This window comes from Drosophila elegans, unplaced genomic scaffold, assembly GCF_018152505.1.
Source record: "Drosophila elegans isolate 14027-0461.03 unplaced genomic scaffold, ASM1815250v1 contig_208, whole genome shotgun sequence".
Lineage (NCBI taxonomy): Eukaryota > Metazoa > Arthropoda > Insecta > Diptera > Drosophilidae > Drosophila > Drosophila elegans.
Window position 1 is genome coordinate 25,586,698 of NW_024545578.1, and position 26,638 is coordinate 25,613,335.

Consider the following 26,638-nt stretch of genomic DNA (forward strand, 5'->3'; position numbering starts at 1 on the left):
TTAATAAAAAAATGTATCTATTTGTTTTTATTCTTTATCTCCCTCTTTAATTACAATCAAACACTTTTTGGTTTTAATTCCAACCCTCCGACATTTTGTAGGTCCGGGGTTATGGTGAATTCGCTATGTTGCACAGTGTAAATAAGCTTTGGATTGGCAGCAGGTCCTCGGCTATACTCTGAATTGTTTACATCAGCGGAGGCGTAATAACAAAAGCATCAGCTGCTCTCTTCCGCCCTCGTGCTCTCTTGGCGCGGTGGAAAAGCGAGAGCACTTGCTCTCCGCTCTTTCGCGGTCGGCTCTCTTTGTGCGGCGGCTGCTGTGCCGCGCCGCCAATTTGCAAGAAAATTAAGTACGTTTCGTTTGCAGTTGTGGAAATCAACGAGGAGAGCAGCGGCGCACTCTCCGCAAGGAAGCTGAGCTGCCAACGGCCAGTGAGAGGTGACGAGTGGAAAGTGGCAAGTGGATGTACCAAAATGGTGCTAATCGCATGTTAGCTGCCCGTTGCAGCTGAAGTTTTCGTCAGAACACGCTTTTCGGTTTGTTTTGGTTGTGGCTGCCTATTTTGTCCGCCCTAATAAATAGTGTGTGTATACGCACACTGGCATAGACCCGTGCGAGTGTGTGAGTGTGTGAGTGTGTTAATTTTGCCGTGTTGCCGAATATCTGTGTCTGTATCTGTGGCAGCCAATAGTTGTGGCAAGGCCCTCGAGCTACTCACAACAGACAACAACAGCATCAGCATCCCCCAATAAGTGGCAGCAACTGCGACGGTCGGCAGAACAACGGCAGCCGCGTTTGTTGTTAATTGAAATAAATTGAAATAAATTCCCCGACTTTGCTGCTCATATTGTTAATAAAGAGCGGACGGGCAACGGTTGAACCAGCGGCAGTAAACAATATACAGTGAGCAAATGTGGTGTTTAGTTCCATGCCAGGCGTCAAACGACTTTGTGTGAAGAAGAGCATAGAGAAAGACCGAATGCCATGAAAATCCAAGGAATTCCGGTCGAAAATAAGTGAATATCTCAATGTTGGTATCACAACCAGTGGCGTTTATTTATAGCCCCCAGTGTGTTCTCATTAGTGAGTGTCTGCGCTGCACTGCAAACTGCAAAATGAGTAAACGAAAAATTTTGGCAAAACTTGAAGGGAAAACGAAGTGGAGAGTGCAATAAGAGAGAGCGAGAGGTCCTACCAATCCCCATCGTAGGATATACTTTCTCCCCCGATTCTCAGTCGGATTTCCAGTCACAGTCCAAATATTTCGATCGAACACAATACTTTCTCGCCGAGTTAGATTTACCTCGTGTTCTTAGAACACCATTGTTTACACTATTCGTTTATTGTTTAGCTAACAGCCACTTATGCGAACTTCCACTTGTATACAAGCGAAATTCATTAATTGTGGTGGAGGGGGAGGGGTGTGATATAGATTATTCCCCATGCCAACTGCCAGACCATAATCAATTTCATATTTGATTTGTCCTCTGCTATTTATGTCTTGTTTTTATTTGTTCAAATCAAATACCAACCCTACCTACTGGGGTCATTGCACTTAAGATGCGTGGGTGCGTGAACCAAAACCTCTGAACCCAGCCACGACTGCCCGCGAAAGCGCCGAAAAATATGCAACGGCCATTTCCACCATCAGCATAAGCTAATATTAACGATTTTCTCACTTCATTTCCTCGGTCACTTCGCAGCGCAGCATCCAGCGACACAGGACATGCGCAGTGGCTTCTTTGGTAGTTGCAGTTTGGCTAACAACGCCTGAAAGAGCGAATGAACATGGCCTTCTCCCGCCATAACATCGAGAAGCGCCGACTCATCGAGCTAGTGCGCCTGAACCCCATCCTCTGGGACTGCCGCCTGCCCCACTACAAACGCTCCGACAAGCGCAAGGCCATCAAGTGGAACGAGCTCGGTCGCCTTTTCAACGTCAATGGAGAGCGAGTGCAGCGCACCTTTACATCGCTCCGCGAGATCTTCCGCCGCGAACTGAACCACGAGAAGATGCTGGGCACCACACGCTTCAAGTCCAAGTGGGAGTACTACGACGCCATGGCCTTCCTCAAGGAGGTCATTCGTGAGCGCAAGTAACAAGGCTCTTTGACCTGTTCAGAAATATTTAGCAAACTTATCAAATTTTCTACCTAAAGCACTGGCAAAGAGTATGAAAAGTTAGGGCTGTCCATATCTACTGGATATTCAAATAGTATCTGCACTTTTTTACATTTCATATAAATTAGTTTTAGTTTGACTTTAAGTGATTTTTTATTTGTCAATGAGGATAAATCTGCGTATAGCTGGGGTTTTTTTTGAAGTTGTGAACTGAGCCCACTTTTAAAAGGTACTGTTTTACTAAAATACTAGTACGAAACTTCTTAATATATAGGAAATCAGTTAAATGTTCGTGGTTTTTTTGGTAATTTTATTTAAGTTATACATATATAGTTTTTACCAAAATTAAGAAAAACATATTTTTTTTTTTTTTACAAAAATTTAAAAACAGAATTAAATGATCGATTGATCCTTAGTCTAAAAAGTTTTTAAATAAACATTTTAAAGAAAACATTTCTAGGAATCCCGAGAAAATGTATCACAAAACACCAAAATAATTTACTTTTTTTTTAATACAAAAAGGAAATATTTAAGTCGACAAAGGTTTTATTACCCTAAATTTCAAAGTAAGACCGACATAACGGGGAGAGGTAAAAGAAAAGTTCTACCAAGACCCCAAAAAAGACCTCGATATGGTAAACTTTTAGATAAAATTTGGGAGCTACAAAACTCAATGTTGAAAATACCTTAAAAAGATATTGACCAAATTTTCTAATTAAATACATTTGTTTTCGACGCTCCATATACATTTTTTCTTTAAATTGTCTCCCCGGCTTATAGTGGACAGCCTTTTGGAACAGTACCAAAAGGGGGGTTTGGACCGGACCTTACTTTTACTTACTTACTTTTACTTTACTTTTACTGTAAGTGTATACAGTTGGTTGAAGCACTTACTTATTTCCCGTTTATGGTGTAAACCCTTTTCATACTCTTGCAAATGGTATTATAACTTCAGTCAAAATTTTTCAACGCAGTGAAGGAGACATTTCCGACCTTATCAAGGACTTTATTCCTTATCAGCATCACAGAGTCGTCCAAGCCATGTGCGTCTGTCAGCCCGTAAATTTCCACGCAAACTATTTTCTCAGTTTTTAAGCTATCCTATCTACATTTCCCAAAGGGTGTCTATCTATTGCAGATAGTATATAAGTCGAAACGAGCCAGATCGATCGACTTTATCATATAGCACCATGGGAACAATAAAAAATTTAATGTTTTTTAATTGAATATATATAAATGTATATATATTTACCCATCACAGCCATATAATCGATCGAATAATTCAGCAGAAAATCATCAAAGTTATACTCTTGTTAAAAATTTGTATACCCTTGCAGAGGGTATTATAATTTCAGTCAGAAGTTTGCAACGCAGTGAAGGAGACATTTCCGACCCTATAAAATATATATATTCTTGATCAGCATCAATAGCAGAGTCGATCTAGCCATGTCCGTCTGTCCGTCCGTTTCTACGCAAACAAATCTCTAAGCCTTGAAGCTATCTGCGTGAAACTTTCCCAAAAGTTGTCTTCCTGTTGCAGGTAGAACATATGTCGGATCGAGCCAACGATCAGACGTCTAAAGCATATAGGAACAATCGGTAAAACAAATGAAAACAAATTATAACTTTTCTGTTTTTAAAATTTTTTTTGGTTCTTCGAGATGTAGTAATGATTAAATATTACGGTTTTACGGTTTAAATTTCATAAAAATCGGACCACTATATCATATAGCAACCATAAGAACAACGGGAATATTAAAAAAAATAAATTTAAAAAAATTTAACTTCTCTACTTTTGTATTTTTTTTTTTGGAAATTCTTTTGAGAATAGTACGATTTTAATTTAATTCAAATCGGAAAACAATATCATATAGCATATATCTGCAATAAGTACGATCAAAAATTGAGCTGAAAATCATCAATGTTGAATCATAGATTCAATGTTTTTAAACATATACGCAAAAAAATCATAATTTTAATGTTTTTATGAACATTTAATTTTTGGAACACCTGCAAGTTTGTTTCGTTTCTTGTTTTACCTAAAAAAGCTTTAATAAGAACTTTTTAGATTCGAATTGTTTTGCATTTTTAAACGCTGAATTACTCCCAAAAGCGAATTATTAGAGTAAAATGTGTTATATATCACAAATTGCTTAATCTCAAAAGCTATAATGACTCGAAAATTGCTGAGAAGTGAAAACCTTCTTGTTTTCAGTACCCTAAAACATAGCTTTGATACGCACACACAAGCCAAAAACGGAAAAATGTTCTCATTTAGAAAATGCTGTGTTTTGTCTTGTTTATTGAATATCTTTTTAACGGAGTATCAGATTGAGATTATTGTGGTGTCGTTGGACGCGTACTAAAGCCAGAACAAAACCATGCCATAAAAATAAGACTTAAGCCGGCCCCAACATCTCCAGTATAATACAACATTTTTTTCGCTTTTTCACCCGATTATCTCCCAAACTAAATGACTTTCTAAAACTCTAAGTATGCACTCTAAGTATACCTTTTGATTGCTATATCATTTATTAAGATATGAATATTATTTGCTGACTTCGAGTTATGCGGCTATTAATTTATAATTTTTTTTGTCGTGGTGGACGAAAATGCCGATATATATAATATAATCTGGATCTTCAAATTGTGAAATTAATTTTTGTTTCGTCATCTTTTTTCTGTTCATCCAAACATATATTCGAAAAGACATCTCATCTTCAATGCCGTATCTTCTTCCGTATCTTGCAAGCCACCAAAAAACTACACTTTAATTTACGAGATGCGTTGAGCTAAAGTTTATTTTAATGCATGTCATGGACTTTCCCATCTGTTTGTTGTAGAAATATTGAATTCATTTAATTTTAATGTATTGCGTAACAGCTCAAGTAAAAAGTTTTTGTTTAATGTTTTATAGATTGAAAACGATGTCCAATATATTTTTTTATGATATATTTCAATCAAACAAAAACACATCTGCCCTTAATCTAAAACATTTAGTTTGATATGTGTTTTCTTTCCTCGTATTTTTATAGGGGAATCGAAAAAATTAAACTAATATAAGCACATTTTGCATTTACTCATAAGACATTTTGAAATATTGATGCAAAGTGCATTGCACGTTTTGTTTTCATTCATTTTTATACCCTTGCAGAGGGTATTATAATTTCAGTCAGAAGTTTGCAACGCAGTGAAGAAGACGTTTCCAACCCTATAAAGTATATATATTCTTGATCAGCATCACTAGCAGAGTCGATCTAGCCATGTCCGTCTGTCCGTCTGTCTGTCCGTCTGTCTGTCTGTCCGTCCGTTTCTACGCAAACTAGTCTCTCAGTTTTAAAGCTGTCTGCATGAAACTTTCCCAAATTTTTCTTTCTATTGCAGGTAGTATATAAGTCGGAACGAGCCGGATCGGACGACTGTAGCATATAGCTCCCATAGGAACAATCAGAAAGAAAAATACAAAAAAAATTATATCTTTGCTTTTTTTAAATTTTTTTTTAAGTTCTTCAACATAAAGTAATTGTTAAATAATAACAATATATAAAATAACATCTAATAATTGAGCTGCAAATCATCATAGCTTCAATGTTTTTAAACATATACGCAAGTAAATCAGAATTTTAATTCTTGCAATAGCTGCAACAGCTCCAATATAAGAAACAAATTTTCTCGCACTTTCACCCCCATTTCTCCGAAACCAAATGACTTTTTAAAACTCTTAGTATGCACACACTCTTATAAAAGCAATATTTTCCTATTGCTGTATTATTTAATAAGATCGGACTGTTCTTGCTGTTTTCCAATAATGAGCTATAGTCTTGTATCTAGTAGTCTCCTTGTGCACGCTTTCCCGTGCTCATCGTCACTACGTGTACTGCCGACCACAGTGATATACTTTTTTTCCGTTCTCAGTCGAGGCATGTGCTTTTTCATTAAAGCATTTTGTAGGTAAATTGCTTTCATATTATGTTAACTAATAATATATTATGAACTATGCTTATAAACATAAAGTAATTTTAAATTTCTAAATTAAATTGCTTCGTTCTGAGAACAAAATGCTCTGAATAAATCACTTTTTTACTCAATTTGATGTTTTTGTCTACAAATTGTTCACAAAATTTAATATCAGAAATTTTTGGAGCTTATTCTTATCTCGACCAGAGGGGTTTTTGTGCGTTGCAAATTTATGTAAATCAAATCTTTTTGCAGTGATTTAAGTAGAATTGATACTTCCTTGCTTTTCCTCATCTTGTGTGTAGGCGTAAGAATTTCCCAAAACGCTAATCCTACATTTCGGCTTGCAGATCCCGTGAGCGCATCAAGCACGGCTCCCTGGATTCCGCTCCTGTGCCCACCGGCAGCAGCAACAACACCACCAATACCACCAACAATGTCAGTCGTAACAGCAGCAACAACAACAGCAGCAGTGCGGCTTTAGACGAGTATCAGTACTTCGCGCCGAGTGACCCCAACAACCCAAACAACCAGCCCCAGCCGCAGCCAGCGCCAAAAAGCAGCTTGCCAGCATCTGTGACCATCCCCAGCCTGAGTCTCAGCCTTAGTCAGTTGCCCGCTGCTCTGCAGCAGCAGGCCCAGCACCTTCAAGCTCTTCAGTTGCAGCCAGACGTGACGCTGACCTCGCTGCAGAAACAGCCGTCCCTTTCCCAGGCCACACCCACGCCGATGTCCCACTTATCGCCCGCCCAGTTGTTGTCCAGCTCGCGCTCCTGCAGCTCTTCGCCCTCGATCTACATTAAGGACGAGCCGGGTTCTCCGGAAGTGGGGTGCCCGGATGAAGTGGTGTCTGGGAATGGCCGAGAGGGGACGCATAAGAAACTGGCTACAATTCGCCCTCAGACCAAAGAGCAGCTCAAGGCGCGGCTGCAGCTGCCACCACCCAAAAATACATCGGCTTACGCCACGTCGCCGCCCCATTTGATAATCAATGCCAACAACGAGCTTATCGACGCCGACGCCGGTGATCTGGAGGAGGATCTGGACGACTTCGACGAGGATGACGACGTTGCCGGACATTGCTTGCCAGTTGTCGATCAATCGGAGATGACAGGCGCCGACGGCAGGCTCTCAGCCGGAAGCAGCTACACCGGAGACGGTGGGGGATGCGGCAGGGGCCTGGGTCGAGCTCACACCCAGGCACGCCATATACCCACTTCCAGGGAACTGCTCTACATAAAATTCGGCGACTTTCTGGCCGCCCGACTAAACACTTTGAATGAGACTGTAGCTAACGAGTTGATGAACAAGATGCTGCTGCTAATCGCCGAGAAGTGATGATTGTAGGGACCGAGAACGCCTCTGAAACGGATAAATGTTGAACGGAGTAGGTGAGTGCCATTAAATTCTCATTGGGGACAACGTCTGTCCGTCCGTCTGTCCGTCCGTTTCTACGCAAACTAGTCTCTCAGTTTTAAAGCTATCTGCTTGACACTTTCCCAAAAGTTGTCTTTCTATTGCAGGTAGTATATAAGTCGGATCGAGTCGGATCGGACGACTATAGCATATAGCTCCTATAGGAACAATCGTATAGCTGCCAGGAACTATCGAATAATTAAGCTGCAAATCATCATAGCTTCAATGTTTTTAAACATACGCAAGTAAATCATTATTTTAATGTTTTCAAGAATATTTACTTTTTGCAATAGCTGCAAGGGTATATGAACTTCGGTTAGCCGAAGTTTGCTTCCTTTCTTGTTTGAGTTTGGATTTGTTTTAGTCCACAGGAAAGATATGGGTGTAATGGATGAAACGAGGTGAGTGGATGAAATGATTCGTCTAACTTTCCCAGAGTTCTTCATAGCTTTTTAGGTGAAAGCTGTGGATGATTTTAAATGTTTCGTCTTGACTAGCCGATAATCCGGTTTCGAGTAAGATGATTAGTGAATTGGAATAGTGGAGGACTGTAGTAAACCTAAAAAATTATGTTCTTAAATTATTTTTATGTATAATTTTTCCGGTTTGTGTTTTAACGGTGGTTATTTTATTTTCCGCTACTCTCTCGGCTAGGTGTAAGTTTATTTCCTAGCCCATTATCTATTTTTACGTGGATAGTGATCAGTGTATATTAACACTTTTGAATACCCGTTAAGATAATGTCTTAAAGTTTGAAGCGCCCAAACGATAGCGAGCATCTCTCTTTCGTTAGTTGCGTAGTTCCCTTCAGTTTTTGACAGGGTGCGCGAAATGAACGTTATTGGCCTATGATTTTGTTCCAAAACTGCGACTATTGCGTATCTTGAAGCGTCAGTAGAAAGTTGGAATTCTTTTTAGAAATCTGGAAAGGCAAGAGTAATTTTAAGTTTCTTGAATGCTGTAATCGAGTCTTTGCTCAAGTTAATATCAGTTCTGCTTGACTTGGTCTTAAATATACGACCTTCTTCGCCTCTTAGAAGAATGGTTAGAGTTTTGCTATTTTCGCGTAATCTTTTATGAACCGCCTATAATAGCCTGTCATGCCCCAAAAGGAACGGAGATCTTTTAATGTTCTTGGAAATGGAAATTTTGTAATTGCCATTATTTTGTCTTGTTACTCCATTTTCTGATTAGATCGGCGAAATGCGCTGTTAAGCTTTACTAGTTGTATTTTTACGGATTGATAAAAGAATTTATTTATTAATTATATTATTTGGGTGAACCAATTATTTTTTGATAGATTTTTAACACAATCTCTATTCTTTTCTTCCATGACGAATATTCACTTTTTTTTCTTGAAAAAAATTCTCTGAGTGTCTGAACAATGTCTGGTAATTTTTCTAACTCGCTAAGATAGTGTGCTAATTTTTTTTTAGTTGTTTGATCTGCATATTTGAAAAAATCTTTATTTGGATTAAGTATTTCCTTTACTTGGCTACTACGACTCGCCTCTAAGACAGTTTTAATGTTTTCCTCAATGTCTTTCTCGGTCATGATTCGCGGGTTCATTTGTGCGATTCTGGCTGATGAGGGTCGGCAAGATTCGCGAGTCTATCTGCCAAATCTAGTTCGGTCATTTTGGGTTAGGATATATGAGCAGTGAGTTGAGGTTGAGTTTACTTTTAATTTTAATTACTTAGAATTCGGAAGTTTTTGCATAGGGAATTAAAGTGTGATGTTTTTATTATGGGTGGATTTTTGTAATTATTGTGTGTGGATTTTATTTTCTCTATATTTTGAGTCTTTTTTAATTAATTTAATTTAATAATTTTTGGGTCAAAATTTAGGGTATTATAATTTGAGTCAGAAGTTTGCAACGCAGTGAAGGCTACGTTTCCGACCTATAAAGTATATACATTCGATCTACCCATGTCCGTCTGTCCGTCCGTATGTCCGTCTGTCCGACCGTCTGTCCGTCCGTTTCTACGCAAACTAGTCTCTCAGTTTTAAAGCTATCTGCATGAAACTTTCCTAAAAGTTGTGTTTCTATTGCAGTTAGTATATAAAATTATAAATTTGCTGTTTTTTAATAATTTTTTTAATTGTTCTACATATAGAAATAGTTAAATATTTAACAATTACGGTTTAAATTTATCAAATTCGGACGACTACAGCATAAAGCTCCCATGGGAACAATAAAAATATTACAAATTTTTGTTTTTAATTTAACTTTTTCATTTTGTAATTTTTTTCAGAAACTCTTTTTGACTTATTAATAATTTGACAGTTCAGAATTACTGTTTTTTTTATTGGAAAACGATATCATTTAGCTGCCATAGGAACTATCAAATAATTGAGCTGCAAATCATCATAGCTTCAAGGTTTTTAAACATATACGCAAGTCAATCATAATTTCAATGTTTCCATGAATATTTAATTTTTGCAATAGCTGCAAGGGTATATGAACTTCGGCATGCCGAAGTTTGCTTCCTTTCTTGTTTGTTGATAAATATAATAAAACTCAAGAATAATCTCTGGATGATTTTATCGAATTAAATTTGTAAACCAGTGTTATATGTGATCTTTTTGAATATCGCTTATAATAATTACGGTCCCTTCTAAAAACTTTTAGTTTAGGTTATTAATAAAAGTAGATAGGAATGTTCAGCTCAAAAGTTTTGCACGCCCGTAGCTTTGGTGCTCGCCAAAAATTCTTTAGCTACTTGGCCCACTGAACAAATTTATTGCACTGACCACTTTATTTAGCAGCACACACATTTAAATTTCTGGTTTTATTTACACACAAAATACCAGGCTCATACAAAAGTTGTAATTTCCGGACGCTGAAGGGGGCCCCAGACACTTACTCAGACTCGCAGACGCACGGACTGCCGAACTGAATAGAACAAGTTTTAAGATTTGAGAGAATTTCACGAATAAATAACATGCGCATGCAACGTGACAGGAGCCAAGACCGCTCTCTTTTTCCTACCCCATGACCCATTTCCCAGAGGCCCAAAAGCGAACTGACTACGCACAATAAGCCAAAAATAAAAATTAGACCAAAAAGAAACTATTCGTATACAGCCCTTAGCATTGGTTTTGGACTTGAACTCGACCTCCGTCTTTTCGACACGCTGGCTCGTTGACGAGTTGCGGAGAGGGGAAAAAATTAAGGATTTCCAAATATGCGACCGTCTTACACCCTGGAATGCGCATTCTAGTATGCTCTGATTTTGGCCTTAATAAATGGTCAACCATTCAGGGTTACACGAATAAATATAAAAATAAATAAAACGTATACATAACGATTATTTTATATATTTATATTATTTCTATGGGAGCTATATAGTAAAGTCGTCCGATTTTGATGAAATTTAAACCGTAATTCTAAAATATTTAACCATTACTATATATCAAAGAACTAATAATAAAATTAAAAAACAGCAAAGTTATAATTTTTTTGTATTTTTTTCCGATTGTTCCTATGGGAGCTTTATGATATAGTCGTCCGATCCGGCTCGTTCCGACTTATATACTACCTGCAATAGAAAGAATCCAGATAGCTTTAAAACTGAGAGACTAGTTTGCGTAGAAACGGACGGACAGACGGGCATGGCTAGATCGACTCTGCTAGTGATGCTGATCAAGAATATATATACTTTATAGGGTCGGAAATGTCTCCTTCACTGCGTTTCAAACTTCTGACTGAAATTATAATACCCTCTGCAAGGGTATAATAATTATAAACAAGAAAGAAAGCAAACTTCGGTAAGCTGAAGTTCATATACCCTTGCAGCTATTTCAAGAATTAAATCATTTTGAAAACATTGAAATTATGATTTACTTGCGTATATGTTGAAGCGATGATGATTTGCAGCTCAGTTATTAGATAGTTATTTTATATATTTTTATTATTTCTATGGGAGCTATATGATATAGTCGTCCGATTTTGATGAAATTTAAACCGTAATTCTAAAATATTTAATCATTACTATATGTCGAAGAACTAAAAAAAAAATTAAGAAACAGCAAAGATATAATTTTGTTTGCATTTTTTTCCGATTCCTATGGGAGCTTTATGATATAGTCGTCCGATCCGGCTCGTTCCGACTTATATACTACCTGCAATAGGAAGACAACTTTGGGAAAGTTTCATGCAGATAGCTTTAAAACTGAGAGACTAGTTTGCGTAGAAATGGGCGGACAGACGGACAGACGTGGCTAGATCGACTCGCCAAGTGATGCTGATCAAGAATATATATACTTTATAGGGTGGGATATGTCACCTCCACTGCGTTGCAAGTTTTGACTGAAATTATAATACCCTTTGCAAGAGTATAAAAATGAAGACGAAATTATACTTGATGTATTTCTGGTAAAGATTTAGTCTCGAAATAAGTATTATGATTAAATATATGAATATCATATCTAACTAAAGCGTAAAATTATGAAAGCCTTGTCGAACTGTGTGAAGCCCATGAAATAAAAAGAACAAAGGTGGTCATGGTAGGATAGGGATAAGGGCACTGAATATTACTACAGTGTCCTCGTTCATCCATTGTTTCATTCTTTTTACTTTCATTTCTAATTTTCCCTATAACAGCACGCGATATAATTTCTATAAAAATGTATATGAAGTTGACCATTAGAGTAAAGATCAGTTGATTTCTTCCCACTTCGCTAACGAACTGATAAGCTGAAACAAACGCGAGCCTCGCTGCTCTCTCTATTTACTTACCAATCGCTCCATGTATACTATCAACGTTGGCTGCTACAATTTGTTTTGTTTGTTTATTCCAAAACCCAAAAAATGCAGCACAGTGTAGTCAAAATAGGTACTTCCAGGAAAGAGAACGCGACATTCGTACCACTAAAAAAAAGAAGTAATTTTTGACTTCATTCAGAGTAATTTGGAAATCAAAACTGTTAAACCATAGTAAAATAACGTATTTTTCAAATTTTTTGACTTTGTCGATTATTATTAGTTTATTTTTCAAGATTTATCAAAATTTGTAACGCGTCATCGCGAACGCGACAAGATTTCCACATAGTTTTAGACAAACATATTATCATAAAGTTTTAATTTTAAAAAACCAGGGAATTTATTTTACACTAATAATTGTATGAATATTAACATTATTAAGGAACGCATGTTTAATAATAAAATAAAGATAATAGGATTAGCGGGCCTTTTGTAATTCTCATTGCAGCTATTTCAAGATACTTCTGACGCTTGGAGGTATCGGTTTACATTTTTTCTAAATAACGTCGGGATGCTTGTTTGTTATAATTTTTACTCAACTGCATAAAACGTAAGCAATAATGAAAAATACATTTTTTTTTAATCTGACTAACTTACGATGAAGATGGGAATAACCAGCAGTGGAACTTGCAGATTCTGCGACATAGAGGACGAAACCTCTAGACACATCATTGCAGACTGTCCGGCGTTAGCAAGCATAAGATGTAAAATCTTAGGAACCAGAACTCTTACACCTGAGCTCCTAGTAAGAATCAACCCACTAAAACTCCTCGACTTTATTCGAGGAAGTGGGTTGATATCTGAGCTGTAGGCTCTGAATGGGGGTACAATAGATCTTATAGGTCGCGGTACACTGGACACCCCGATATTAATAATAATAATAATAATAACTTACGATGAAGAACGCGAAAAACTTTTGAATAGAATTAAAGCTATTTGGAAGGCAACAGCACCTTTTTCTTTTATATTTAATTTAAGCACAATCAACGTGGTTTGGATATTAATTTTCAACTAAATGCGATGACTGTAATAGCTGTACTGAAATCAAAATGGCAGGAGAAAAAACTTAAAAATCTATGATTAGTCGATACATGCTTTATCTTTTTTTCTTTAAATATGCCATGAATTACCAAAAATCATTTTTTGACTTTCTGTTCAAATATTTCACAACAAAAATAAAATTATTCCGTAAAAAAATATCCTTTTAATTTTTTAGTCGTGGTGGACCTTTTTCCGAAATGCCCATATATAATTTATTGTAATCGGACAATCGTAGCATGTTTACAATTCTGAGGCTATAAAATTTGGTCTCTTTGCCCCACGCACACTCAAAGTGATGCATGCCGATGTGTGGACTGTTAAAAGGAGGCAGGAGGCAAACTGCAGGATCAACGCCTCCACCCTTAAATGTATGTGCGTCTAAATCTGTTTTCGCTTCCGAATCTGTATCTAGTACTGCAATTGTGCGAATGGTTTTACACTCGGCACTTCGTAGCGTCGCAGTCAGGGGGTGCCTATTTACGATTTTGTAGTATTTATGGTGTGACGCCTTTGGTGTGTACCCTTTGCATGGCATGGCGTTTTCAGACTCCATACTCCATGCATTCAAAGCAGGAACCTCCACACTTGTCTTGACCAAGTCTCGTTACAACCAAAGGGGTTATGGGTGGCAGTTGCCCAGACATTAGCTGACACAGTGGGTGGCTGGTCCGAACTTTTATGGATAGTTACAGCAAGTTTGTTGCCACTTACAGCATTATAAATTTGCCATAAATTATCGTTTTATGGATGCAGCTGATGGTTCGATGGGCTACAAAGATACTTTTGATTCAAAATGAGCATTAAGCAGTATTTATGTAAGTATGGGGAGCTGAACTGCGTGTGGTCCCATCATTGAAGCATTTTTACGGGATCAATAAATTTAAGAGATATGATGCCACAATATTCATTCCTCCCTTGCACCCCATGGTTGCCTTTTTGAGCAATAATTTATGAGGAATTCGCAGAAAATAAGCATACAAATTTCCTTGACTAGATACGGACAATGGCACTTTTGGCACCCTGCACCATGAGGCCATAGACCACATTTTTTGCCAAACCCCATTTTGTAAAATACGTTAAATATATATATTTTTAAGCGATGTATTAGAATAACATTAATCTTCAATATTACAAGCATTAACGTTTAAATTCTAAAGTCAACGTAATTCGAGCGCTGTCAATCGTTTATTTTTCCTCAAAGCTAAAGTTAAACAAGAAAGAAAGCAAACTTCGGCAAGACGAAGTTCATATACCTTGCAGGTATTGCAAGAATTTAATATTTTTGAAAACATTAAAATTATGATTTACTTGCGTATATGTTCAAAAACATTGGAGCTATGATGATTTGCAGCTCAATTATTAGATAGTTATGTTATATATTTTTATTATTTTTATGGGAGCTATATGATATAGTCGTCCGATTTTGATGAAATTTAAACCGTAATTCTGAAATATTTAATCATTACTATATGTCGAAGAAATAAAAAAAAATAAAAAACAGCAAAGTTATAATTTTTTATACTTTTGCAGAGGGTATTATAATTTCAGTTAGAAGTTTGCAACGCAGTGAAGGAGACATCTCTTACCCTATAAAGTATATATATTCTTGATCAGCATCACTAGGAGAGTCGATCTAGCCATGTCCGTCTGTCCGTCCGTCTGTCCGTCCGTTTCTACGCCAACTAGTCTCTCAGTTTTAAAGCTATCTGCATGAAACTCTTCCAAAAGTTGTCTTTCTATTGCAGGTAGTCGGAACGAGCCGGATCGGACGACTATAGCATATAGCTCCCATAGGAACAATCGGAAAAATAAATGAAAAAAAAATTATAACTTTGCTGTTTTTTAATTTTTTGTTTAGTTCTTCGACATATATCAATGTTTTATTATTTCAGAATTATGCATTAAATTTTATCAAAATCGAACGTCTATATCATATAGCTCCCATAGAAATAATAAAAATATATAAAATAACATCAAATAATTGAGCTGCAAATCATCATAGTATCAATGTTTTTAAACATATACTCAAGTAAATCATAATTTTAATGTTTTCAAAAATGTTTAATTCTTGCAATAGCTGCAAGGGTATATGAACTTCGGTTTGCCGAAGTTTGCTGTCTTTCTTGTTTTTATTTATTTTTTCGATTGTTCCTATGGGAGCTATATGCTATAGTCGTCCGATCCGGCTCGCAATAGAAAGACAACTTCTGGGAAAGTTTTATGCAGATAGCTTTAAAACTGAGAGACCAGTTTGCGTAGAAACGGACGGTCGGACAGACGGACATGGCTAGATCGACTCTGCTAGTGATGCTGATCAAGAATATTTATACTTTATAGGGTCGGAGATGTCTCCTTCACTGCGTTGCAGAGACTGACTGAAATTGTAATACCCTCTGCAAGGGTATAAAAACACCAAAGTTATAGTTTTTAAATTCTTTTCCTATGGTTCCTATGGGAGCTATATGATATCTACATCCCATTCTACTCGTTCCAGCTTATAAAATACCTTTAGGAAGACTACTTCTGGGAAAGTTTCATGCAGATAACATTTAAATTGAGAGACAAGGTTGCCGAGAAACGGGCTAGAGCGACTCTCCTAATGATGTTGAACAAGAATTTATATACTTTATAGGGTCGGAAATGTCTCCTTAACTGCATTGCTGACTTCTGACTGAAATTACAACACCCTCTTCATAGGGTATAAAAACAGCAAAGTTATTAGAACCGTTTGATCCGGCTTGTTCAGCGTGCAGCTCCCCCCGCTTATAGTTCTGTCATTCTCTCTTTTTCTCTCTCTCTCATCTGCTGCCAAAAAGCAGCGGCCGATCAGAGGGGGCAAAGGGTCGGTGGCGGTCCAATAACTATTAAAATAATAGCTCGATTTTAAAAATTGTTGTGTCTTCTGATAGATAAGACCAAAACCCACACACAGAATCCAATACCTACGATCTTAAATGTCTCAGAGTGCCGTGACAGAGGTGATTACCGTTTCGCGATTTGTGGGCGTTGGAGTTGGCGTCTGTTTTGTAATAAACATGCGCTGCTTAGGAAAAACTAGAATCCAAAATCTCTAGCTTTTATAGTTTTCGAGATCTCGACGTTCATACAAACGGACATGGCTTATAGGGTCGAAAACGTTTCCTACTACCTGTTTCACAATATAATAAAATAAACCCTTTTACTCAACACTTAGAAATAAGGAACGAGAAAAATCAAGAAATTTTTTTTTTGATTTACGAACATTCCGTTCGCCTGTTTGTGCTTTGAATTTGTTAACGTTCGTTCACAAAAATCGAACTAAATCGTAAGCACTTACTTTTTTGTATATAAACATTTGTTCGCCTGCTGTCGCTCTCAATTGTCACCCGTTTGCTTACAAAAGTCGAACGCCATTCATCAAATCGTTCTAAAATGTTTAGCCTACGGGGTAAGCGAACATCAAACATTGGGTAACTAATAATCTTTCGTCTTCAAATCCTGGACAAAGGTAATAAAATTGTTTTAATGTTCTGCATTTATTTTATAGTTAATTTCATTGATTGTAAACATTTCACTTTGAATTATTATACGGCTTTGGTACGTAGATGAATGTGATGCCAGTGTGGCGCCACCTGCTAATGCGTGTACGAATCCAAAGGTCCTAGGTTCAAATCAATGTTGGGTCGACATGGTGCGAAAAAATAAGTTTGTGTATTCCTTCTTTCCTTTCGTATCATATTCCATTCATTCTAACTTCAGAGAGTCAAATTGAATCAAAGACATTGGGAAAGAGGAAAAAAAAATGTATTTTTTTGTTGTAAGCTAACTAATTCAATACCAAAATGTTCTTAAGTTGATCAGGTTCGTTTGGAATCCAAATGTTCGTAAAATATTATGAACGAGCTTTCATGAAGTGTGAAAAAACGGGCTTACGCGCTTTTGACCCCGTTTGGGCTTGATTTTTTACCGTTTGACCGAATTTGTTTTATTTGGGTGTACGAGTAACGGGTATAAATAGAGAAAGATGCAAAAAATACTTTATTTTTTGTATATGCTTACAAAAAAAATCAAATTCAATACCAAAATGGTCTGAAAATAAATTAATTGATTAATTACTAATACCAACCTAAACACCTTTAGTTACTAATTCAATACAAAAATGTTCTTGAAATAAGAATATTCATGCTTTCACGGTTTTTAAGAACGAATGTTCTCCGACTAGGAAAAATGTTCTTGGTTTGTTCCCTTTGTGTTCAAAAACATAAAAATATATATTTTTGATATTAACCCAAAAAAAAAAAAATAAATCCTTAAGAAAAAGTCTGAACCACGGCAAATTTTCTTAAACTAAAATCCTTTCTGTATCATAAACTTAATTTAAGGGGTGGTGCGGTTTTCCTTTTTTTTTTTTTTTTTGAATCACCAATATGTTGAGAATATTCTGTACAAACTTCAAGTCGATCCGAGTAAATCCAACGTTAACGTTTCACGTATGAAAAAATTTGAATGGGTTTTCCCGAAAACGTATTTTTTGAAGTTCGTGAACATCATAACTCAAAATCTACTGACCTGTTTTATTTGAAAATTAAAAGATGTGTTAGTATCCTAAGAGAGCAGCGGTCGACAACCAGATTTTTCAAAGATAACTTTATAATTGCAAGTAAGAGTATTGAAGAGGGCATGCAGACATTGAAAGGAGTTTTGGAAATAATGGCTTGCGTATAAATTCGAGTAAATTTAAGTTTCTGAAGCGGAAGGTTAATTTTCTGGGCAATGTAGTTGAGAATAAAAGCGTTAGGCTAGGTGATGAAAAGACTCGAGCAGTTCGTGATTTTCCAATTCCATGCGATAGAAAGGAAGTCCAAAGGTTTTTAGGATTGACGTCGTATTTCCGAAGGTTTATGGAAGGATATACTATAATTGCCAAACCGTTGTCTGACATAAACATTTAGCAGCATTAAAGGAAGTGGTCAGTGGACCAGTTCTGAAGCTTTATGATCGTTCGCTGCAACAAAAATTCATAATGATGCTTCAATGTTTGTATTCGGAGCAGTCTTTCTTCAGAGCGATACCAAGCCTTGCGATGAATAGTATCATTCATATGAATTTAAAGAGCCAGCAGTCATTGGAGCCTTGGTAAAGTGGCGAGTGTACGTCTTAGGGAAAAAGTTTAAGATAGTTACGCTCTATAACGCCTTTCCCATTACAATTAAAAAGTGGGAGATTCCAGTCAGAATTTCAAGATGAGACACGTCGATGCGTTGAGTAGAGTGTCTTGTTTTGCGGTGACGGATAGTTTGCTACATCGCTTGCGAGAAGTGCTAAAAGTGCTAAGTGCTAAAAAGTGTTGTTGAGACCAAGGGCTAGGAACGTTCTTCGTGGTGAACGAAGTTTTGTTGAAGGATCCCAATAAGGAGTTGTTAGTAGTGCCTTCATTGATGGAAAACAAAATTATTCAAGTGGGTCACAGGCAAGGTCACTTATCTTCTAAGAAAACTCAGGATTTGATTGAGAACTCGTACTATATTCTGAAACTGAAAGTCAAAGTAGCGCCAGTGGTTGATAGCTGCGTTAAATGCATCCTTGTAAACGCGAAAGCTGGCAGACAGGAAGGGTTTCTAACACCGATCGATAAGGGCGACAAGCCGTTAGTACCATACCATGTTGATCATGTTGCCCCAATGGAGTTAGCCAAAAAGCGTTATAATCACATTTTTGTGATTGTAGATGCCTTTGCTAAGTATGTGTGGGTGCACCTTACTCGAAGCACAGGAGTAATCCCTTGTTTGGAGTCCCAGGGTATATGTTTTGGAATCTTTTACAGAATAGTCAGAGCGTGGAGCTGCATTCACATCCAATTTTTTTTAAAAGAGTACTGCGATCGAAAGAAAATTCAGCAATTGCTTATAGCGACAGGTACACCTAGGGGGAACGGACAAGTAGAAGGGATGCACAATATAGTTGTTCCCATGCTATACAAACTTAGCCAAAATAGCCCAGGTTGCTGGTATAATCCTGTATGTAAGGTTCAGCAGATCATAAACAAGTACAGTTGCGGAGTTTATGAAGGCTTACGGGGCGAATCCAATGTCAGGCGGGCCGATTGTGGGATGCGCTAGTGGAGTAACAAGGACAACCAGAAGTGGTCTTACATTCTGATTCATTCTCTATCCCTTTCTGTACTAGATAGTATTAGGAAGTTATCGATACCCAGGTCCAACCTGAGAATAAGCGAGTCGACACTAGAAACTCGGCTCTAGAAACTCGTAGAGAACAGTTGAGAAAAGCACACGTATTTTTAGTTAAGCTTAAGCAAAACCGCCGAATGCTTATTAAAAGCAAATATTAAATATTATATCAAAGTCATCGCTTTTTATTAAAAGGGGACCCAGCACTACTTCTTCACATAAATCGGCAGGTAATTACAAGCAGTTTTTTTGTTTTTTATACCCTTGCAGAGGGTATTATAATTTCAGTCAGAAGTTTGCAACGACATTTTCGACCCTATAAAATATATATATATATCATTTTTTTCTGATAATCCGGTCACAAGTTATGATGTTTCCGACCCTATAAAGTGTATATATTTTTGATCAGCAAGTCGAGTCGATCTAGTCATGCCCGTCTGTCCGTCCGTCTTTCCGTCCGTTTCTTCGCAAACTAGTCTCTCAGTTTTAAAGCTATCTGCATGAAACTTTCCCAAAATTTGTCTCTATATTTCTTTGCATATAAGTCGGATCAGACGACTATAGCATATAGCTCCCATAGGAACAATCGGAAAAAAAATAAAAGAAAATGATAACTTTGCTGCTCTACATTTTTATTTTAGTTCTTCGACATATAGTAATGGTTAAATATTTCAAAATAACGGTTTAAATTTCATCAAATTCGGACGACCATATCTAATCCCATAGAAACAAAAAAATAAATATTTTTTTGTAATTTTTTTTTAAATTCTTTTTTATTTATTAATAATTTTACAATTCAGAATTAAGCTTTTGATTTGATTAAAATCGTAAAATGATATCATATAGCTGCCATAGGAACTATCGAATAATTAAGCTGCAAATCATCATAGCTTCAATGTTTTAAAACATATACGCAAGTCAATCATAATTTTAATGCTTCAAGGGTATATGAACTTCGGCTTCCCGAAGCTTGCTTTCTTTCTTGTTTTTCATTATTTTACTTTGAAAATTTTTTATTACATTCATTAATAGTTGTATACTAATATGTAATTAAATATAAACAAGAAAGAAAGCAAACTTCGGCAAGCCGAAGTTCATATACCCTTGCAGCTATTGCATGAATTAAATACTTTTGAAAACATTTAAATTATGATTTACTTGAGTATATGCTGAAAAACATTGAAACTATGATGATTTGCAGCTCAATTATTAGATAGTTATTTTATATATTTTTATTATTTCTATGGGAGCTATATGCTATAGACGTCCGATTTTGATAAAATTTAAAACATAATTCTGAAATAATTAAACATTGCTATATGTCGAAGAACTAAACAAAAAATTAAAAAACAGAAAAGTTATAATTTTTTTTCATTTATTTTTCCGATTGTTCCTATGGGAGCTATATGCTATAGTCGTCCGATTTTGATGAAATTTAAAACATAATTCTGAAATATTTTACCATTACTATATCTCGAAGAACGAAATAAAAAATTAAAAAACAGCAAAGTTATAATTTTTTTTCATTTATTTTTCCGATTGTTCCTATGGGAGCTATATGCTATAGTCGACCGATTTTGATGAAATTTAAACCGTAAATCGGAAATATTTAACCATTACTATATGTCAAAGAACTAAACAAAAAATTAAAAAACAGCAAAGTTATAATATTTTTTCATTTATTTTTCCGATTGTTCCTATGGGAGCTATATGCTATAGTCGTTCGATCCGGCTCGTTCCGACTTATATACTACCTGAAATAGAAAGACAACTTTTGGGAAAGTTTCATGCAGATAGCTTTAAAACTGAGAGACTAGTTTGCATATAAACGGACGGACAGACGGACAGACGGACGGACAGACGGACAGACGGACGGACAGACGGACATGGCTAGATCGACTCTACTAGTGATGCTGATCAAGAATATATATACTTTACAGGGTCGGAAACGTCTCCTTCACTGCGTTGCAAACTTCTGACTGAAATTATAATACCCTCTGCAAGGGTATAAAAATCAAAAATATAGGTGTCGTCCCAAATTATCATAAAAATACGCGTTATTTTCGCTTTTAAAACCCTACCCCGCTTAAAAAACACATCCCGAAAATGTGAAGTCTGTAAGTTATTAAATAAGGCCGCAAAAAGTGTTCCTTGGCCCCACAGTGCCCTGTCAGGCTGAGAGCCTGGATTCCAAATACTTTTCACACTTCGCTTCTCTCCCTAGAGTTTCCGCTCAAAATCAAATCTCAGTTTGTTACAATGTCTAAGGATGCTGATATATGACAACCATACCACCACCTCTACCGCTCCCTTTGTCTGAGCAGGACAAAGTCTCATAGTCAATGTGGCAAGTTTAAAATGGAGGCGCTAAAAAGTATAGCGTACCCTGCGGCGTGCGTTTCCCTTTACACATAAAATGCATATGCAAGTTAATGTTTACAATAGTCGTAAAAGTTTAATGGATTTTGCCAGCCACTGCGGGAGAAGGGATCTGCGGCTTAGGACCGTAACTTTCGAAATCTATTTTTGTTCGAGGGGCCCTGTGTGTTTGTATACGCTTGATGGAATTTAGGCAATGTGCCAACATCACGGATATCCAAAGTGTAACGCTTTTTTCAAAACAATGAGAGTAATTTTGTTTCTTTCCCTTTGGGAAATTGCCTTTGTAAAACCCTTTCACTACGGGGAGTATTTCCGTTTTTCGAATAATGATAATAATTAAACTTACAAGTTTGGTGTGCAATTATTCTATTAATGCTTTATCAAAAATATATACTATGGGTATATGGCGCTGTTGACGTACTGGACAAAACAATTTTACATGGGGTCAACTGGTACGGACTATTGTGTTAAAAATATTTTTATGTTATTTTATTAAGAATTTGAGTAACTATATGAATTATATATGAAGTATAGTCTATAATACACTTTTATGTATATAAAAAAAAATTCATTAAGCAATTTGAATGCTTTTTTTAAAATATTATTCGCAATTATATTTTGGTAAAAAATTTGCTTCTAGCTCTTAAGGTATATTTCATATTTTGATACGAAAATATTTTAATCTATTTTTCTTTTAAAAAAGTCGAGGATTGCATTTTCTTGGCAAGAGTTAAAAAGCTCGAGACAAATTATCCTTGAATTGCAATTAATAGCTTTACAATGGAACCTAAATGACGTTTGTTATGTCGCCGATATTTAATTCCAAGAAATTAGCATTTGCACTTCGACAGTTACAGCTGACTTAACAGCAGTAAGGCTTTAAACTAATCTGTTATACACAATTTTTTGGTAGCTGTATACTTTAAAGATTTTTAAGGATGTTAAGGGCTTATGACACTACATTGTTGCCTCATTCATTGCCCTTTTTTTGTTTTAACTATACGATTTCACGTAAGTGCGAACAGGACAACCTGTGCCGATTCCAATGAGCAATGAATGAACAAAATTGACAGAACCGATACCCGATACTACAAAATATGCACCGGATTTTGGTATAAAAATACCATTCAATGAAATACCAACGGGGCCGATACTTGTCTTCAACAAGAAAGGAAGCAAACTTCGGCAAGCCGAAGTTTATATACCCTTCCAGATATTGCAAAAACTAAACATTCTTAAACACATTAGATTGCGTAAATGTTTAAAAACATTGAAGCTATGATGATTTGCAGCTTAATTATTTGATAGTTCCAATGGCAGCTATATGATATCGTTTTCCGATGTCAATAAAATTAAAAGCGTAATTCTGAACTGTCAAATTATTAATAAGTCAAAATAATTAACAAAAAAAATTTTAAAACAGAAAAAATACATTTAATTTTATATATTTATACCCTTGCAGAGGGTATTATAATTTCAGTCAGAAGTTTGCAACGCAGTGAAGGAGACGTTTCCGACCCTATAAAGTATATATATTCTTGATCAGCATCACTAGTAGAGTCGATCTAGCCATGTCCGTCTGTCCGTCTGTCCGTCCGTCTGTCCGTCTGTACGTCCGTTTATATGCAAACTAGTCTCTCAGTTTTAAAGCTATCTGCATGAAACTTTCCCAAAAGTTGTCTTTCTATTGCAGGTAGTATATAAGTCGGAACGAGCCGGATCGGACGACTATAGCATATAGCTCCCATAGGAACAATCGGAAAAATAAATGAAAAAAAATTATAACTTTGCTGTTTTTTTAATTTTTTGTTTAGTTCTTCGACATTTAGTAATGGTTAAATATTTTCGATTTACGGTTTAAATTTCATCAAAGTCGGACGACTATAGCATATAGCTCCCATAGGAACAATCGGAAAAATAAATGAAAAAAATTATAACTTTGCTGTTTTTTAATTTTTTGTTTAGTCCTTCGACACTTAGTAATGGTTAAATATTTTCGATTTACGGTTTAAATTATATCAAAATCGGACGACTATATCATATAGCTCCCATAGGAACAATCGGAGAAATAAATGAAAAAAATTATAACTTTTCTGTTTTTTAATTTTTAGTTCTTCGACATATGGCAATGTTTAATTATTTCAGAATTATGGTTTAAATTTTATCAAAATCGGTCGTCTATATCATATAGCTCCCATAGAACTAATAAAAATATATAAAATAACTATCTAATAATTGAGCTGCAAATCATCATAGCTTCACTGTTTTTCAGTATATACTGAAGTAAATCATAATTTAAATGTTTTCAAAAGTATTTAATTCATGCAATAGCTGCAAGGGTATTTGAACTTAAATCCCATGTAAGGGAAAGGATCAGGAAACTTGTAATAAAATATATATACGAAAGTTTTCCAAAAAACAGCACTCAGGGCCCACTGAAACGAGAGCGGCCACACGCCAAATTTTGGCGACACAATGATTGTGCAACAAGAACAACACAATAGAAAGAGATTTACATTAGAAATGTTACACATCAGACTAAATTATAAGACTGACAGCTCTGCCCATATATACAGTCACCTGTTAACTAACAAAAAACAGTACAAGATTCCACGTTCGAACTGTGCAGTTGTGTAAAGAATGTATGTATTAAATAACTATTGTTTGTAAAAATTGCAATTTAATATAAGTTTATTTATGTTTTTAAAATAGTTGCCATGAAGACGGTTGCAGTGCATCGACCGAAATATATCGGATGAAAAAATTAAAAACCCTGTCTTTAATTTTTCACAACAAACACATGACCTCGATCATAAAGAAAAAGGTCACCCAAAAATCATCTGTAAAAGTAAACATTTATAAGTTTTTAGTATAAAAACTAGGATATGAAAATTTTATTTGTGTGTTCTAAATACATACAATATCTACCTTTGTTGCTTAAACTCATCTACCTTAATTCTGTAGTCATTGAATGAAATTCATACACTCAGAAACAAATTTCCTTGATTTTAGAACATGACCATAAAAATTATCCTCTTTTGTGTATTAAGGAAAAATACTTTAAAAACAAGAAAGCAAGCAAACTTCGGCAAGCCGAAGTTCATATACCCCTGCAGCTATTTTAAAAACTAAATACTCTTGAAAACGTTAAAATTATGATTTACTTGCGTGTATGTTTAAAAACATTGAAGCTACATAATGATTTGCAGCTTAATTATTCGCTAGTTCCTATGGGAGCTATATGCTATAGTCGTCCGATTTTGATGAAATTTAAATCGTAATTCTGAAATCTTTAAACATTACTATATCTCGAAGAACTAAAAAAAAAATTAAAAAACACCAAAGTTATAATTTTTTTTATTTATTTTTATGATAGTTCCTATGGGAGCTATATGCTATAGTCGACCGATTTTGATGAAATTTAAACCGTAATTCTGAAATATTTAATCTTTACTATATCTCGACAAACTAAAAAAAAAATTAAAAAACACCAAACTTATAATTTTGTTTTATTAATTTTTCCGATTGTTCCTATGGGAGCTATATGCTATAGTAGTCCGATCCGGCTCGTTCCGACTTATTTACTACCTGCAATAGAAAGACAACTTTTGGAAAAGTTTCATGCAGATAGCTTTAAAACTGAGAGACTAGTTTGCGTAGAAACGGACGGACAGACGGACGGACCGACGGACGGACAGACGGACGGACAGATGGACGGACGGACAGACGGACATGGATAGGTCGACTCTCCTAGTGATGCTGATCAAGAATATATATACTTTATAGGGTCGGAGATGTCTCCTTCACTGCGTTGCAAACTTCTGACTGAAATTATAATACCCTCTGCAAGGGTATAATGACCTAGGGCAGTTACATGGTCTTAGGTAATTGTTTCACAAATTTATATGACAGGGTTAATTAAATTTTTTCTTAAGTGAATGCCAATCAACATAATTACACTTGTGAGTCATGTGTAGGGCCACGCCCAAACTGAAAAGGCAACAAAAGCAGCCTAGTCGGGAGGGTTCAAAGCCACAATAACAATAACATTAGCAATTGCCACCGAAACTGTAGTTGCCAGTTGCAGTATGTACAAGTACCAAGGAATTTCAGACATCTGCCAACGGAAGCTGTGCTGGTCAGAAAGCTTATTATGGTGATCGAATGTCAGATACCCAATGTTAATTCGAGTTCTAATGCGTATATTTACTCCATGCATGTCCGCCCATCCTGGATATATTTTTTATTGGCCGGCCACTTCCTCCGATTGTCAGACAAACCGGGCTGTTGCGGAATACCCGGCGGTATATTCTATGCACAACAACGAGTGCACACAGAGAAGTTGGCCGGATGCAGAGCTAATGTCAATGCCTGCGCCTGAGCACTAACGATGGCTATAACTATGAGCAGTATCAATATTGACAGGCCTTTAATATGGCATTTTATGCAATAAGCTGAGACATTGTTAGAAGGCAGGGGTGGGGATTGGTGACAGTCTGCGACTCTCCACTGTCTCTTGGCAGTGCTGCATTTTTAATGAGCACCAGTGCAGGAGGCGCCTTTTTCTGGCTTCCGCTGTTGCATGGTGGCTGATGACTGTGAATTTCCTTTCGTCTGCGATTGGAAATTTGCCAGCCATCAGGAGCGGAGGGACGGAGGGGCCAATAATTTGAGAGGTTTCCGCAACCTCGGAGCGGATACGTCAAGTCACACGCGACCTGTCTTTGATGCCTCGAATCTCCTTGGTATTAATGGCCATTTAACAGGAAAGGAATAAAACTTCAGC

The 26,638-nt window shown here is 36.2% G+C and overlaps 1 protein-coding gene across 8 annotated transcripts in view; it reads left to right on the top strand.

Moving 5' to 3' along the window:
- The first annotated feature begins 342 nt into the window (after nucleotides 1-342).
- LOC108150569 overlaps nucleotides 343-26,638 on the top strand; it is a 39,603-nt gene continuing 13,307 nt past the window's right edge. The window contains exons 1-3 of one of the 8 annotated variants that reach the window (XR_005977172.1): nucleotides 343-441; nucleotides 1,707-2,099; nucleotides 6,432-7,472. Coding sequence is in view for 1 of the 8 variants with exons in the window: in XM_041707866.1 (XP_041563800.1) it covers nucleotides 1,786-2,099; nucleotides 6,432-7,419 (1,302 nt within the window). In the remaining 7 variants the exon portion in view is untranslated. The other 7 variants (XR_005977176.1, XR_005977174.1, XR_005977173.1 and 4 more) reach the window with 7 other exon arrangements.